At 48.7% G+C, this 16550-nt stretch overlaps 1 protein-coding gene across 1 annotated transcript; it reads right to left on the bottom strand.

Moving 5' to 3' along the window:
• Nucleotides 1–3196: 3196 nt before the first annotated feature.
• On the bottom strand, nucleotides 3197–15096 carry UNC119B (unc-119 lipid binding chaperone B). The gene is made up of 5 exons (XM_004093031.3): nucleotides 14819–15096; nucleotides 12154–12267; nucleotides 8811–8922; nucleotides 8508–8680; nucleotides 3197–5648 (listed from the first exon to the last, which is right to left on the bottom strand). Exons 1-5 carry the CDS (start codon nucleotides 15060–15062, stop codon nucleotides 5536–5538), a joined length of 756 nt encoding a protein of 251 aa, XP_004093079.2. The 5' UTR covers nucleotides 15063–15096; the 3' UTR covers nucleotides 3197–5535.
• Between the last annotated feature and the right edge of the window lie 1454 nt (nucleotides 15097–16550).

Raw genomic sequence — 16550 nt, 5'->3', positions numbered from 1 at the left:
CAAGGAACTTTGCATCTGAAATTATCTGCTTCCCCCACTCGCTCCAAGAAGCTCAAGGACCTGTCTTGTGTTGGTGCTCAATATTTAGGCCCCTGGAGTTGGGCCGCAAGGAAAGCTTTCTTTTCCCCAGAGGCTGTGAAGGTGGGTGGAGCTGCTACCCCCTGTTCCACTTCAGTACTGACTGTCTCATTCCCGATTGGGGCAGAACCCAGCCACATATTTGACCCCCAGCATCCTCATCAGGACACCTTTGCCTCGCCCAAGAAACTATGCTGATTTTACTTGTCCCATAAGGATCTTCTCTTGCGCAAGTGTAATTCTGACTCCCATAGCCTCCTGGGCACCACCCACGCCCTCCCAGGCACCCATACATCCCTCCAACTGCCTTTCTTTCCCAACACTCAGACAGGCAGGCATCTGTTCCCAGCATTGACCTATTTGCCAAAAATTCTGTCTCTTCCTCTTGGAGGAGAGTGGAAACCTCGGTCACTACTTCCTAGAGGAAAGCCAATCAAAAGATGCAGCAAAGCCCTTAATGTGTTACCTTTCTTTTTAAATAATGCATTTAAAAGAACACCTCCAAATTCTCAGTACTTTAAAGTCAAATGAATGACTCCCACTGGCAAATGCTCTAAGAGCTTCCTCACCTTTCAGTCATCCCACCTGGGCACCAGCCCTGGGTGGAAGAAACGATGAAGCGGCAGGAGAAAAGGGAGAAATAAGTGAGTTGTGTTTGTGAGCAAAGGCCAATAATAATTGCTTCAGGTGCCGCAGAGCACCTAAACCAGACTCGAGAATTTTTTGTTACTGTAAATATGAACGTGAAATTTCATTTTAAAAGTATCCAAGTTTTCCAACAGAGACAGAATTAGACAGTGGTTACAAGAGGCTAAGGTGGGGGAAGGCACCTGGCTGCAAACACAAGGAACTCAGGAACTTTCTGAGTGGCTATGATGGAAATGTCCTATATCATGATTGTGATGGGTAATAAAAGTATTCATTTGTCAAAATGCATCAATACTCTTAAGTGAGGTAAATTTTACTGTAGTTAAAGTATTCCTTAATAAGCCTACCTTTACGGCCAGGCACAGTGGCTCACACCTATAATCCCAGAACATTGGGAGGCCGAGGCGGGTTGATCACCTGAGGTCAGGAGTTCAAGACCAGCCTGGCCAACATGGGGAAACCCTGTCTCTACCAAAAATACAGAATTAGCCGGGCATGGTGGCATGCACCTGTAATCCCAGCTACTTGGGAGGCTGAGGCAGGAGAATCACTTGAACCCGGGAGGCGAAGTGTGCAGTGAGCCACCATCATGCCATCACATTCCAGCCTGGGCAAAAAGAGCGAAACTCCATCTCAAAAAAAAACGCCTACCTTTAAAACGTGCATGTAAACTTTCAATTTACAAAGCCACTCACCCTGGGAAAATATAAGGCAAAAATATTAAGCCTAAAGTCCAGTACAATTCCTCAATCACCCTAGAAGCCAGCTATACTCTAGTTAAACTACTTGCAGAAGGGCCACATAATAGCCAAAGTGAGAGAAACCTGGAGCCCCCATCTGCCCCTGCTCCCCTCAGCAACCCAAGCGGCCCAACAATTAGGAGACAGGATGAGGAAGACGTACTGTGAAAATCTTTCTTTTATTACTGTCTCTTGTGGCAAAATAACATTTTATACAAATAAGTCACCTAGTTTACTTTGGACACAAAGACAATAAAAACTGGAATGTGATTTTGGGGGAAGCGGGAAGGAGGTGGAAGGACAGATCAGGTCATTGATGTTTCTTATATTCTGTAAAAAATAGATTTACAGGAAAAAAAATAGACTTTCACAACTTCAATGACTTTACACGGTCCTTTGTAAAACAAGGGGTAAATCCACCTCCACCAAATCCTTTTTGAGGCTGAGATGTTCTGTGACATGGAATGTGAGTAACACAATGGTTCAATGATTAGGCTCCTACACCAGGTACAGCAGCACCTTATGCCACAGGAATCCTCGTGCACTGGGGTGAGGAGTCAGTCCTGTGAATTTCAGGACACACTGTCCTCATCCCCAGACCTCACTGACATCATAATGACACTGGCCATCAGAAGAAAGTGACTTTACAGAGGGGAAAAGAGTATCCTGGAATCGTACCGGTGGGGCAGGACACACTAAGGCAGGACTCACCCAGTTTGTACATTAGACACAGCCTATTAAATCCATTCCAGAAATGAGTTCCACTTCAACTGAAAAAATAAACTGAAGATTGCCCAATCACTGCCCTTTCACAAATTTCCAGTTTATGGTCAGCCCCAAATCACATTCTTCCACCCTATGTATTGGAAATCAAATGGCCCAAAGACTGAGGTGTCTTCAGGAAGTACATGCTTGAAAAATGTTTTCTCTGCAAAACAGTAATGAGCTAATACATAAGGAGACATAGCCTACTTTAGCCCAAAACTTCTTTCACTTGTTATGTCCTTTTACCTTTTAAAACATAGAATGAAATAAACTCAGATCTTCTTTGGAGAAGCTAGAAGGGCATTTTGGCCCAAAGGCTGTACAGGAAAAGAGAGGCTGTCTCCAGGAGACTGCAAGGCAAAGGAACAGAAGCAGCAGGGGCAGGCCCTCTGGCACCAGGTGGGCCTGCTACTCTGATGAAATGTGCTCCCAGCTCTTGACAAAGGGCAGCGTCCCCTATGCAGGTAGTTTTTTTGCCCCCTTCCATTGTATCACCCATGAGATAACTGCTATCAACAGTTCAGATTCCTTAATAACATGGCAGCCTGACTGGTTCTGTTACTTTCAGAGAAAGTATGCCTTGCAATTCTCTCCCCAACTCAGGTACAAAGGCTTGAATTTCAAACTCATACTGGTTTACACCCCAGAGTGGAATGCTTCTCAAGATTTCCTGGCCGGGCACGGTGGCTCACGCTTGTAATCCCAGCACTTTGGGAGGCCGAGGCGGGCGGATCACGAGGTCAGGAGATCGAGACCACGGTGAAACCCCGTCTCTACTAAAAATACAAAAAATTAGCCGGGCGTGGTGGCGGGCACCTGTAGTCCCAGCTACTCGGAGAGGCTGAGGCAGGAGAATGGCGTGAACCCAGGAGGCGGAGCTTGCAGTTAGCCGAGATCGCGCCACTGCACTCCAGCCTGGGCGACAGAGTGAGACTCCGTCTCAAAAAAAAAAAAAAAAGATTTCCTGAGCAGCTAGACACAGGAATCCAGAGCCCCAGATACAGAACACAAGACTTTCAGAAACAGCAAAGCCTGTCCTGCTGGGCATAGACCAAGCACTGTCCGCAAATGGTCTCCAGTGAGACTAAGGCAAGCTAACAAGGAAGAGGATACAGCACAACTCAAGCCAGATTGCCCACCTCCTCCTTCCTCCACGTCCTCTTTCTAGCAAAAGCGAACACTGCAGATAAGTGATAGCTCATTAGTGTAGTAGATACAGTCTGCCCAGGGGCATGTTTCCAAGACACACTCTACTGAGCACAGCTCTGGGCAGCTCCAGAACCACATCCCAGATAATATTCAAATATCAAATAGAAACTGTCCCACCTGGGCCTCTGTCAAAGAGAGAAGGGATTGTTGTTAAGCTTGACAGGAACATGCAAATCCCATTTGAGGAGCCACATGAGAAACAGAAGGTGAGGAGACAGTGCTAACAGTGCCGGCATCTTTCTGCCAATGAGGAGGTGGGAACAATGGCAATGCAGCTTTCCCCAGGAGCATAAAGGACAGAGCCACATGTAAGGCACCTGGATTTACAGTGGACGCCAGTTCTGAGAGTGGGCGGTCTGGTGATAAGGAACCCACTCCACAGGAGGCATGGTCTCTCCCCTCTCTCGGGGCCGAATCCAAGGCCAGCACACAGGGGTAAGCTAGGACCTTCTCAGTCAGAAAGCTGCCAGCATGTGGCACTGCCAAGACTCTGGCCTGGTACAAAGCACTGGGCCAAGGTTCAGGGCCACTCGCCCTAGAGCCCACACAGGGAGCAGTACCAGTGATGGATGCACAGGAACTTCAGTGGCCACACTGTCTCTTCTGTCCCTGGCCCCCATACGGCCTTTCTCCCAAGCACTTCAGGACACTCTCCTGTCAGCTACCGTGACACCTCACAGTCACTTACCAGATACCTGGGCCTTTCCTAGTGACATCCTTCTACTGATGCTAACTGGACCCTGGCCACATCAATCATCTCATCAGAGGGTTTGTGGAGTCTGTCCACTAATTGTCTGAGGACAAACGCAGCCCACAGGCGTGCAGGTGAACTTTTTTGAGAACACATCACTCTGACAGGCCACATCAGCCTATTTTGCCCTTTCTGAACACCTAAAACAATTCTAACTAGCAGTCTGAAGGATCAGACTGCATTACTTAACTCTGATCCACTAGGATAGTTCCAGAAACTACTTCAGTAGAAAGGTAGATAGGAAAACCCTCCTAAACAAGAAATGTACAAAGAGCTTCCGAGGCAAATCCCCATCAAAAGCCGAGCCTCCAGGCTGTGCAGTGCAGAGAAAAGTCAAATCTCTCCTTTAGAAAGCTGCTGCTGATTCGTAAGCACATCCTCCCAACATAAGCCAGATTAGCCCCAGGAAGCTGATTAATACTATCAGAAGTCTAACCACATATCACATATGCTGGGAACACCACTGTCATTTTATAAAACCTCCCCCAAAGAAGTCTGGAAATAAAAAAACAAAATACGAAACCTGCTCTGGCCTCAAGAGATACTACTGTTCCATGAGCAGAGCTGACTCGTTCTATTTCATGAGACTCAGAAGGGAGGAGCCAGGAGATGCGAAGCAAGCTTGTCTGTCCTCCAAAATGAGAACAGAAGGCACTGCCAGGCTGAAACCTTGGTCTATTCCCAGGAGGGATGGCTGAGACCCTGGAAGTCAGACACAGCAGCAGCCTCTCCACAAGGCAGACCCTTCAGCTTGGCAGCATCACCCATTCCTTGGTACCTCCACTCTTGGCATCTCCCTCCCTCCCCACCCTTTCAAGCTTCTTCCAGTTGGTTTAAGACTTCACACAGACCGAGGGCAGACTGCGCTGATGGCAATGCCGGAGGTGAGAGGAGGAGCTACCGGAAGAGGCCTACCTTTCAGCTTCCCACAGTACCCAGGAACCTTAAGAGCTGCTGACCTGCTGGTGGGCCTGGCCAGAGCCTTCTCACCAGGGACAGCTATGCCTGGAGAGACAAAGGCTGGTCAAGACAACCAACAGGCAGCCAGAACTACAGGAAAATAAACTTTTTTATCTGGATTCCAGGAGCCTTATCCTAACCTTTTACTTTACTATAGTACCTCTGCAACCTAAGGAGCAGGAAAAAAAGGGAAGAAAAAATACTGGGGAAGAAAACACAGCACTGCTTGGCAGCTCCTTTGGCGCGCAGGAAACTGCCACCCCAGCCTTGGCTTCCTGGGGCCAGGTTCCAGATGTGTGTTGACAAACTGCAGATTCAGTCGCCTCCATGTGCCAGGATCTTGCGGCCGCGGCAAAGCACCTCCCCTATCTACTCCTGCAGCACTTACTGGCCTCCATTATAGGCATAATCAGCCTTGTTGTGCATTATCAGCTTGTTGTCAACAAAGTAGAAGCTGTCAGAGCGGGTCTCATAAGGATTTTCAATCATCAGACGAACTGCAAGTCAGGCAAAGGGGGAAAAAAAAAGCAAAGAATTATGTTTGAGTCTGCCCCACAGGGTAGATGCGAGAAAACTTTGCATCCCCTCCAAAATAAGCCAGCGCTTCAGAGTATACTCTGCCAGAACAACGATGAGGTCAGAACAGAGGGAGGCAGCCCTTGACAGCTGGGGAGACCACAGAGGCCCCCCAACTGAACATGATCTCCATTTCAACAGAAGGTTGCAATCAACTCTCCACTATGGCCTCCTCAGTCATCTCCAGCCTGGATTCTTCAGCCAAGATACCAGGGAAATGTGCTCACCCTCTTCCCAACATGGACCCCACCAACCTATTTGCTCTCAGCTGACCAAAGCCAGCCCTGGCCTCTGGTCACTGGCCCACCTCTAGACATTCCAGTCCAAATTCAGAAATCTGAGCCTCACTGTGCCCACCTCCACACACACCCCTGACAACCCAAGGAATCCTAGATGGGAATGAGTGCAAGGAACACAGGGCAGAGAGCCTTCTCCGGAGACCTTTTGGGTATTAACTCACAAATGATTCAGCAATAGGTCTGCTTGTCTTGGGATCTAAAGTCTTGTTTGCTCAGGCAATTGCCCAGACCTCTTTAACCATACTGGAGAGTAAAGATAATTAACAGTCACTACCTCTGATCAGTTTTGAGTTAATGATTACATGCCATTTGGTCTTTAACCATACTGGAGAGTAAAGATAATACTGCCTCTGATCAGTTTTGAGTTAATGATTACATGCCATTTGGAGTCTCCTGGAGGAAATGCTGTTGCTCACCACAGTTCTCAAAAAGTGAAACTGATTTTTTAAAGTTCTTTGAACCCACCAATGCCAAAACTACTTGGTTTATATGCATAATATTGCCCTCCAGGCTGATTTGGCTTCATGGGTAAAACTTGTAACACTATACATCATCTTTTCTTGCAAGTATCTACATATTCTAGCCAGCTTGGGAAGAGGGGTTCAAGTCAGAACCGGATGCTGTCGTCAACATCCTGCCCCACATCTCAGCAATCCTCATTTTACCTGGGAACTGTACTGCCACACAATTAAAGGTTATCTGGTTTTCAGAATATGACAATTCTTAAGGACCTGGGATTCTAAGAGGACCAATCAGTGATGCCAACAAGGCAACTAAAGGCATCACTAGTCACAGGATTCCATTCACACCCTCATAAATGCCTTGAATTTCCCCTAACTATTCACAAAGGATGCAAACCTGAGGTGGCTAGGCCAAAGTTGCAGAAACTGACAAGGCCTGTTCTTCCTCTCTCTTTTGGTCCCCATCTTCCCTTGCCGAGGCTACATGGCAGCAGCCTTGTCCCTCTGGTGCCCTCCCCAGGTCTAGGCCACTCTTCCTCAAACAGTATTTCCACCTTCTCACTCCTGCCCCAAAATCTACAACAGCCCCATTCCTTCCTGCTGGATCTATCTCACCACTTTATCCAATCAACTCTCTATCCTGCAGGGAATGGAAAAGAAGTCCTCTGGCCTTGATTCTATTTAGCCTGCAGTTTCACATCTAGCTCTGTTTAAGAAAAAAGTGAAGGGCCAATAACTAAAACACAATGGAAAACCATGACTAACAGTGCACAGGAGAGGTGCTTTATCTGATCAGAGTCCCAGGGATGGTCACAGGCCTCCTTTCATCTCCCTTAGGCACTGTCTTCCCACAGGAGGCATCTAAAAGGATGACCTGTATTATTAAAACCTTCAGGCTGGCCGGGCGCAGTGGCTCAAGCCTGTAATTCCAGCACTTTAGGAGGCCAAGGCAGGCGGATCACAGGGTCAGGAGATCGGGACTATCCTGGCCAACATGGTGAAACCCCGTCTCTACTAAAAATACAAAAAATTAGCTGGGCATGGTGGTGGGCACCTGTAGTCCCAGCTACTCAGGAGGCTGAGGCAGGAGAATGGCGTGAACCCAGGAGGCAGAGCTTGCAGTGAGCCGAGATTGCGCCACCACACTCCAGCCTGGGTGACAAGATCAAGACTCTGTCTCAAAAAGAAAAAAAAAAAAAAGACCTTCAGGCTGAGCACAGTGGCTCACGCCTGTAATCTCAGCACTTTGGGAGGCTGAGGCAGGTGGATCACAGGGTCAGGAATTCGAGACCAGCCTGACCAACATGGTGAAACCCTGAATCTACAAAAAATACAAAAAATTAGCCGGGTATGGTGGCAGTCACCTGTAATCCCAGCTACTCGAGAGGCTGAGGCAGGAGAATCACTTGAACCCAGGGGGCGGACGATGCAGTGAGCCAAGACTGTGCCACTGCACCCCAGCCTGGGCAACAGGGCAAGACTCCGTCTCAAAAAAAAAAAAAGGGCCGGGGGCAGTGGCTCACACCTGTAATCCCAGCATTTTAGGAAAGCCAAGGAGGGTGGATCATGAGGTCAAGTGTTCGAGACCAGCCTGGCCAACATGGTGAAACCCCATCTCTACTGAAAATACAAAAACTAGCCAGGCGTGGTGTAATCTCAGCTACTCAGGAGGCTGAGGCAGGAGAATCGCTTGAACCTGGGAGGCGGAGGTTACAGTGAGCTGAGATCACGCCACTGCACTCCAGCCTGGGCAACAGACAGAGCAAGACTCTGTCTCACGGGAAAAAAACAAAAACAAAAACAAAAACAAACCCTTCGTTGCTCCCATATGGGCCGAGTCAGAGTTTAGAACAGGAGCCAGGAGCAATAGGAAATGAGAAGCCTGAGGTCAAATGACTAGATACGCATCATGTCAGAACTGCCATGAGACAAAGCCAGGGTGCTGGACCAGATGGGTTTCAAGGTTTGTTCCTTGTAGCCCTCAGAATCTAGAGTGCTGTAAGAGTCAGGGGATACATACTGACATCCTCCGAAAGCTGGGGAAACTCATAGATATGTTCACAAGTGTTCCTACTGCTGGGGATGCAGAAGCCAAAATCAAAGTCAAAGTTTTTCAGCAAGTGTTCCCGGAAATAGTGCCGTTCGATCATCCGGAAGTTTGACACAGGTTTGTCTCCCACTGTGAACTCCACCCTGGAAAATAAATCTCTGTAAGCCTGACTTTGCCTCCTCCCTCCTCTAAAGCCAACCCAAAACCCAACTGAAAACACTCTTCTCTGTGAAAAAACAGAATGTTCTCCCCTCAGGTAGTAATGGTACTCACGTAGCCCCGACTGTCCGGAGGCGGAGAAATGCCGGTGTGAACTGATAGCGGACAAAACGTCCTGCGCTGATGTCCACGTCTCCACCTCCCTCCTCCTCATCCTCCTCCTGGTCTGAAAGAGCACACAGAATCCTCAGTGCACCATCTCGACATTCTCAATCCAAGAGTTCTATCACCAGTCCCAACAGCACAATGGCAACCAATCCCAGTAATCACACCAACAAGAAGAATGGCCAGTGTTTACCGCGCACTTGCTATAAGGCAGGACACTTGCCATAGGCCAGACTCCTCACAACAACCCTTCGAGGTGCTACTGTCTCTATTTTACAGATCAGGAAGCTCAAGTTCAGAGAAGTCAGGTAACATGTCCAAAGTCCCTCAAACAGTAAGAGCGGGGAACAGGGATTTAAATCCAGGTCCATCTGACTCAAGGCCTATTCTTCAACACTAAGCTATTAGCCTTTTTTAATAGTTTGAGAGCTTATGCCATATCCTAAGGGTGAAGCCTGAAACACAAGCTGGGAACCGGGCCCCTGACATGGTCTATACTATACAGACTAGGTCTGCAGTTAACCAAGTTGAAGCGCTAGCACCAACCTAAAAGAGTGAGGCTACAAAAGTTGACACTTATCAGAAAGTTATTTCAATGAATATAAAAATTTCTGACAGGCTGCAAAGATAAACCACTAAAAATACTTTTGTTATTTAAATAGAAGACATTGACCTACAGCCTTGGGATACTATAGTTCCTTGACTGATGTCTACTTCTAGGCCATACCAGGCCTAACCCTTTGACCACCTGGGAAAGGGTGAAGCAGATGTGGTGGCCTCTACAAGGTTAATGCCAGTCTCCAGTCTAGTCCATTCCTGAACCCAGGAGATGAAAGATTTGTAAAATGAATCAGAGGTCTGGGCGCGGTGTCTCACGCCTGTAATCCCAGCACTTTTGGAGGCCGAGGCGGGTGGATCCCCTGAGGTCAGGAGTTTGAGACCAGCCTGACCAACATGGAGAAACCCTGTCTCTACGAAAAATACAAAATTAGCCAGGCATGGTGGCACATGCCTGTAATCCCAGCTACTCGGAAGGCTGAGGCAGGAGAATTGCTTGAACCCGGGAGGCGGAGGTTGCAGTGAGCTGAGATTGCGCCACTGCACTCCAGCCTGGGCAACAAGAGTGAAACTCTGTCTCAAAAAAAAAAAAAAAAAGAATCAGAGAACAAGCATTCTAATGTGAATAGGAGTTAGTACCCTCCAGTGTCCAGTGAGGATATTTTCTCCAGGTCTAAGCTGCACATGGGTACAACATAAGAGAAGACTTTGTCAGCATCAAACATCTCTGCTTTTGACAAGCCCAAGAGCGACTGGGCAACCAGGCTGAGTAGGGGTTCACCCCCAGAGACTCTCAAACCCTGGCTCCAACCATGTGACTCAGAGAGAGTTAGAGCAAATCTTGGGGATTCAAATTCATCAGAACAAGTGCTGCAGAAAGATACTGATTCAGTGTGAGGATACTCTATTGTTTATATTTATTGATTTATTCTGAGATAGGGTCTCACTCTGTCACCTTCGCTGGAGTGCAACACAGTGATCACGGCTCACTGCAGCCTTGATCTCCCAGGTTCAAGCCATCCTTCCACCTCGGCCTCCTGAGTAGCTGGGACCACAGGCACGTGCCACCACGCCTGGCTAATTTTTTTGTATTTTTTGTACAGATGGGGTTTCGCCATGTTGCCCAGGCTGGTCTCAAACTCCTGGGGCTCAAGTGATCTGCCTGCCTCAGCCTCCCAAAGTGCTGGAATTACAGGTGTGATCCACCACACCCAGCCTCAATGTGGGGAATATTACAAGTGAATCAAGATCCTTAAATGTAAAAACTAGAGAGACTGAAAACCAAGATACTTTACAGTATCTTCAGCTGACCTTCTTGAAACAGTTCCATCTTATACTGAAATGACAACTCTGAGTCTAACCCAAATCCACATACCTGTAGTAGGCCTGGAGTCCTTGCAATGTCCCAGGTACTGTGATATGTCGCTTAGGGATGAGAACACCACAGACCCAGGAAGCTAGCTGGTCTTGATCTGACCATCCCAATAAAAAACTACCCATGAGCAACCAGGCACGGTGGCTCGCGCCTGTAATCCCAACACTTTGGGAGACCAAGGCAGGCGAATCAAAGGTCAGGGGTCTGACACCAGCCTGACCAACATGGTGAAATCCCGTCTCTATTAAAAATACAAAAATTAGCTAGGCATGGTGGCGGGCACCTGTAATCTCAGCTACTTGGGAGGCTGAGGCAGGAGAAGCTCTTAAACCCAGGAGGCAGAGGTTGCAGTGAGCCGAGATTGTGCCACTGCACCCCAGCCTGGGTGACAGTCGAGCAAGACTGTGTCTCAAAACAAACAACACACAAAAAAAACCCCACAAAACAACAACAAAACTACCCATGAACTTGAGCCTTTAGGTGCCTTGGTCAGTATTAGATTATGATAGCATAAATACCACCAGGTAGGGGTGAAATCGGGGCCTTATCAAATTTGCAGGCTCTAAGTAGCAAATCAGATAAGAAACACTTCAAAGTAAGTTTACAAACCACACTGATACTATGGGTATCTGTGCCAGTGTTCTAACAAATGACTAACTCCAGGGGGCGCTAAACCTCCAGTAAGGTGCTCCAAAGGCTTCTGTGGTCTCATCACCCTGGCACTTTATCACAAGCACAGGAAGCGGCTATCAGAGGCTAATTTAAGGAACCCCAAGTAGTTGAGTTCCTGGGTCTGTTCTTCCAGAAAATGGTTGAGATTAAAATCCAAACCAGGTCTGGGAAATCCAAGGCAATATGTAAAGGAGAGCGAGAAGATGGCTCAAACTGCCTCATGTCTGGACTAGGATCCTCCCTATCACCCTCCATGAGGGCTCCAGGCTCAGGTGAGTTTTCCTCATTATAGTTTAATTTCAAGGATTCCTTTCCCAACTGGAGGCAACATGGTAAGATGAACCAGCACAGGGCCTTAGGAAAGAGCCGCCTGGGAATTCTAGGCCTCAGATCCTTCGCTGTAAAACGGAGATAACAGTAATTCCTCAAAGAGGTGTGAGGATTACATACACTGATGTGCACAAAGACGTGGAACACAGTGACCAGCACAGAATAGATATCCAACAAACATCAGCCTCTGAACACAGCTTCAAAACACCATGCCTGGCAGGCCAGGCCATGGGAAGAGGTCACAGAAGTAGGACACACTGGAGTCCAAGAAACAGGATGCAGTGGCACACAAAGATTTGAGTTTCAAAGACCTTTGGCTCAAAACTGTCTAGTGGTCACTACAACGTAGAGGCCTACCTGAAACGCAAGGTTTGGCAATCTCAAAAAGTACTGTCCCTGTCTCCAAATCTCGAATTTTGAAGCGGGTGAAATCAATACTGTAGATGTTGTCTTCGGGTTTACATAAATAATCTGAAAACAAGAGAGAAACCAACACTGTTAGATAACCTCCAAAACTACCATTTATTTAATTCTCAAGTTTTGAAGCAAACTCAGATTTTTTCTTACACAATACATTTAAAATACTCCCAAAAACTTTCTCATGTGTTATCACCAGCAGAAGGTGTACGGACAGAATTAGGGGATCCAACAAAGAAAAAAAAGAACAAGGACTTGCTTTGGACGAAAAATTGCAAAAGTTTTAGAAACTAGGATAGAAAAGGTGGATTTCTTTGGAAACACCTAAAAATCTTTCATTATCTATCAAGTTGGATGTCAGAACAGGGCGAACTTTTTATAGAATTCCAATCTAAGAAATTTAAACTGACTTAGCAGATAATACAGTGCTAGTTTGCCAACGCTAGTTTGCCAACTGTCAGTGTAAGAAAGCCGAGATCAGCAAACTTTTCTGTAAAGAGCCAGATTCTAAATAATTTAGGCTTTGCCGCCACATGGTCTCTGTCACAACTACTCAACTCTATCATTGTAGACACAAAAGCATCCACAGACAATACGCAAATGAATGAATGTGGCTATATTCCAGTAAAACTGTATTTACGGACACTGAAATATGAATTTTACATAACCACGTGTCTCAAGATTTTAAAGTTTTTTTCAACCATTTAAAAATGTACAAACCTAATCTTTGTGGGCTACACAAAATCATACAGTAGACAATACATAGCATACATATCCAGGCAAGAAGATAAATCTGCCGGTGAAGGCATTAGGCCCAAGTGACTAGAACGTGAGCAGCAAATTCAAATAATTCTAATCACAGCAAATTTCACTGATTTCTTTCTAGGATGATTCCGGATAGCACCTTCTCCACAGCTCATTTTGATACTTTATCTTTTATTGCCTGAGTTAGTTGTTTTCGTGTTTTACAAGTTGTCTCTTTAGTAAGATGGCAAACTTGACAACTACTGATTATTCTGTAACTGCTAAAAAGGCTAACATTGGCTTTGGACTCTTAGAGGGTACTCAAATAATCTGCTGGATAGAATGAACAAGACGTTAAGAAGAATAACAAAGAGGTTGCCAGACTCTCTCTAAGAAGCTGCAGAGGTGGGTTTGGACAATGAGCAACAATCCCAAGCCCCCAGGTAAGATCTGAGTGCTGAGAATCCTGCTTAGGGCCAGGCACAGAATACCCTAACTCACTTGGATGGCAGGAGAGGGTATGAGGTTACCAAGACCAGGTGCTGAGCATCTGTGTACTTTCAAAGCCCCAAATGAAAACTGGTTCAGTAGAAAAGAAGCTTTTTCACACTGTTTCAATAAAACTAGCAAGAATGTCTAAAGATACGCTCAGGCCTGCTAAGGACAGTCCCAACCCAAACAGTGTTGGGAAACGGGGGCATCCAAATATCTAGAATCAAATTAAAACCCTTTTAGGAAATGGGAATTCCCTTTCGCACAGGGTGGACCAAGGCCTACTCCCCCTAAACTTCCATCCCCAAATTACTAGAGCTGCCATCGGCAACCTGAGGTGCACCTGAACAGCCCTGGGCTGCCTGCTATAGCAGCTCAGCAGACACCATGGCAGCCTTCGATCCATCCAGGGAATGCTGCTGCTGCCACAGGGTTAGGAGACTGCAGGCCAGGAGTGATGGGCAGGCCAAGATAGGCCTAACTAGGTGAGTGCACACTTCTGCAGGGAAAACAGCAGCAAGAGAAAAGACGTCAAGTCAGGGACTGGCTTGGCAGAGAACAGAAAAAGGGAGATCACCCAGGGCAGGGACTGGGCAACATTTTTCTTCCCACCCATCCTCCTATCAACGAAAAAGTTTAGGATGGTTGCCTTTTGTGCAGGAAACGCATTTCTGAAACCCTGAAATCATTCTTAATTCACGAGAATGTCAAAAGCAGGATTCACATGTCGGAGTTTGTACACAAACTGAAACTTTATTTCTGTTTTAACGTGGCACAGTTTCAAACGAGCAGGAAACGCCACGGCTATGTGTTTTGAGGAAGAACCCACCTGCACACTAAGGTGCAACGCTCCCGACCCAAAGAGGAGGGAGGCCGGGCAGGCTGCAATGGGGGAGGGCTGCAGTGGGGCCGGGGCGGAGGAAGCAGGTAAGGCTTCTGGCCTGCCAGAGGGCTAGGGGGGCATGGCTGAGCGGGAACTTCGCTGACGGCTGGGGGTTCCAGGCTGAGGGTCCAGGGGCCCATTTATTAGGGGACCTCGGCCCCTGGCCGGCTCAGGAGGATCCAGTTCAGCTGAACGGGGCCCTCTACCCAAACAGGTCCAGCAGAGCTGGGGAGCCGAGCGGCCGAAGGGCATCCTAGCGTGGCCGGACTCACAGGAATGAGGTACAGCCCAGGAAAGTCCTTCCCCACCAGAGCTACGTGAGCGTGGCGGGGGCAGAGCCCGGCCGGCGGGGCAGCGGGAAGCGCGGCCTGGCCTGCCGAGGGGGTCTGGGGGGAACCCCCGCGCTGGTCAAGTGGCCGGGTCCGCTGAAGGCTCCGGGAGCCGGGGCACGGCGCGAGGGGAGGGCGCGGCCCGCGCGGCACTCACTCTCAGTGACCCGGCTGAGGCGCAGGACGTGCTCGGGCCGGATGGTGTCCAGCGCCAGCAGCTCCTGTTCCGTGACCGCTGCCCCGACGCCGTCGTCGGCCGCGTGGTGGGGCGCCTGCCGCCGCGCCTTCAGGCGGTTCAGGACGCCGCCGCCCGCCTTCTTCTTCTCCTCCTTGCCAGCCACCAGCCCCCCGGGCCCAGCCGCCGACGCCGCGGCCGCAGCCTTCGGGTTAGACCCACTCATCGCTCCGCCGCCAAGATGGCCGCCGCCTCCACAGCGCGGTAACTATGGAGAGCGAGGGCGGGCCCGGGCGGGGAAGGGGCGGGGCCCGGGGTGGGGCGTGGCCCGGGGTGGGGCGGGGCGGGGGGCGGGGCGGGGCGGGGCGGGGCGGGGGCGGGAGCGGGCGCCCCGGGGGGCGGTGAAATTCCCTTTCGCACAGGGTGGACCAAGGCCCACTCTCCCCAAACTTCCATCCCCAAGTAACTAGAGCTGCCATCAGCAACCTGAGGTGCACGTGAGCAGCCCTGGGCTGTCTCCTATAGCAATTCAGCGGACGACACCATGGCAGCCTTCGATCCATTCAAGGGATGCTGCTGCTGCCGCAGAGTTAGGAGACTGCAGGCCAGGAGTGATGGGCAGGCCAAGATAGGCCTAACTAGGTGACTGCACACTCCTGCGAGGCCCGGGGGGCGGTGCTGCGGCTACTGCCCCAACTTTGGTCCTGCCAGGTGGAGGGCCTAGGGGTGGCTGGAGCTTTAGCAACCCCACTCCCCATCAGGCCCCCAAGGCCATCCACGATGTTTAAATACATATCTTACGGTCAAATGAATTTACGTCATATAAACTTTCCTCCTCCTCATCCTCTTCCTGGTCTGAAAGAGCACACAGAATCTTCAGTGCACCATCTCGGCATTCTCAATCCAAGAGTTCTGTCACCAGTCCCAACAGCACAATTCCCAGTAATCACACCAACAAGAAGAATGGCCAGTGTTTACTGCGCACCTGCCATATGGCAGGACACTTGCTATAGGGCAGGCTCCTCACCTCACAACAACCCTGTGAGGTGTTACTGTCTCCATTTTACAGATCGGGAAGCTCAAGTTCAGAGAAGTCAGGTAACATGTCCAAAGTCCCTCAAGCAGTAAGAGAAGGGAACAGGGATTCGAGTCCAGGTCCATCTGACCCAAGGCCTGTTCTTCAACACTAAGCTATTAGTGGACATTGCATCTTGAGAAAATGTTTATTAATATATTCAGCATAGAAGGTAAGTTAAAGCAGTGTTTGTTTTGCAAAGGCAGTTTCAAGACAAACTTTCCAATGAGATTGCCATCCGTAAGCCCTACTGTGCCAGGCCCTGGGCTAGACATTGGGCTCGGCTACAGGAGATGTTAAGAGTGAGGACGGGGATTGGGTCTGCCTCACCCCTGAATTCCCAGCAGTTCAGCTACTGCCTGACACATGGTAGGTGCTCAGTAATGATTGAATGAGAGCCTGAACAGTATCCCACTATGGAAGAGCTCCCACTTTTGTTAGAGAAGACTGTAAAGTACACAATTCATTATGTGACCCTTCCTCTTCACAAAGCAGGTTAGTAAGAACTGGAAGACAAACTAGACTCACTGACTGCACTAAGAGATGCAGCAAAGGTGCAGAAGAACACACAGGAGTGGTTTATTCTGACCTGGCTGTAAGAGCTTGAGGGCTTGGGAAGGTTTCAGGCAATATCTGCAC

This window comes from Nomascus leucogenys, chromosome 10, assembly GCF_006542625.1.
Source record: "Nomascus leucogenys isolate Asia chromosome 10, Asia_NLE_v1, whole genome shotgun sequence".
In the NCBI taxonomy this organism is placed as follows: Eukaryota; Metazoa; Chordata; class Mammalia; order Primates; family Hylobatidae; genus Nomascus; species Nomascus leucogenys.
The sequence above is the reverse complement of the archived record's forward strand: the minus strand, read 5'-3'. Positions and strand labels throughout refer to the sequence as shown.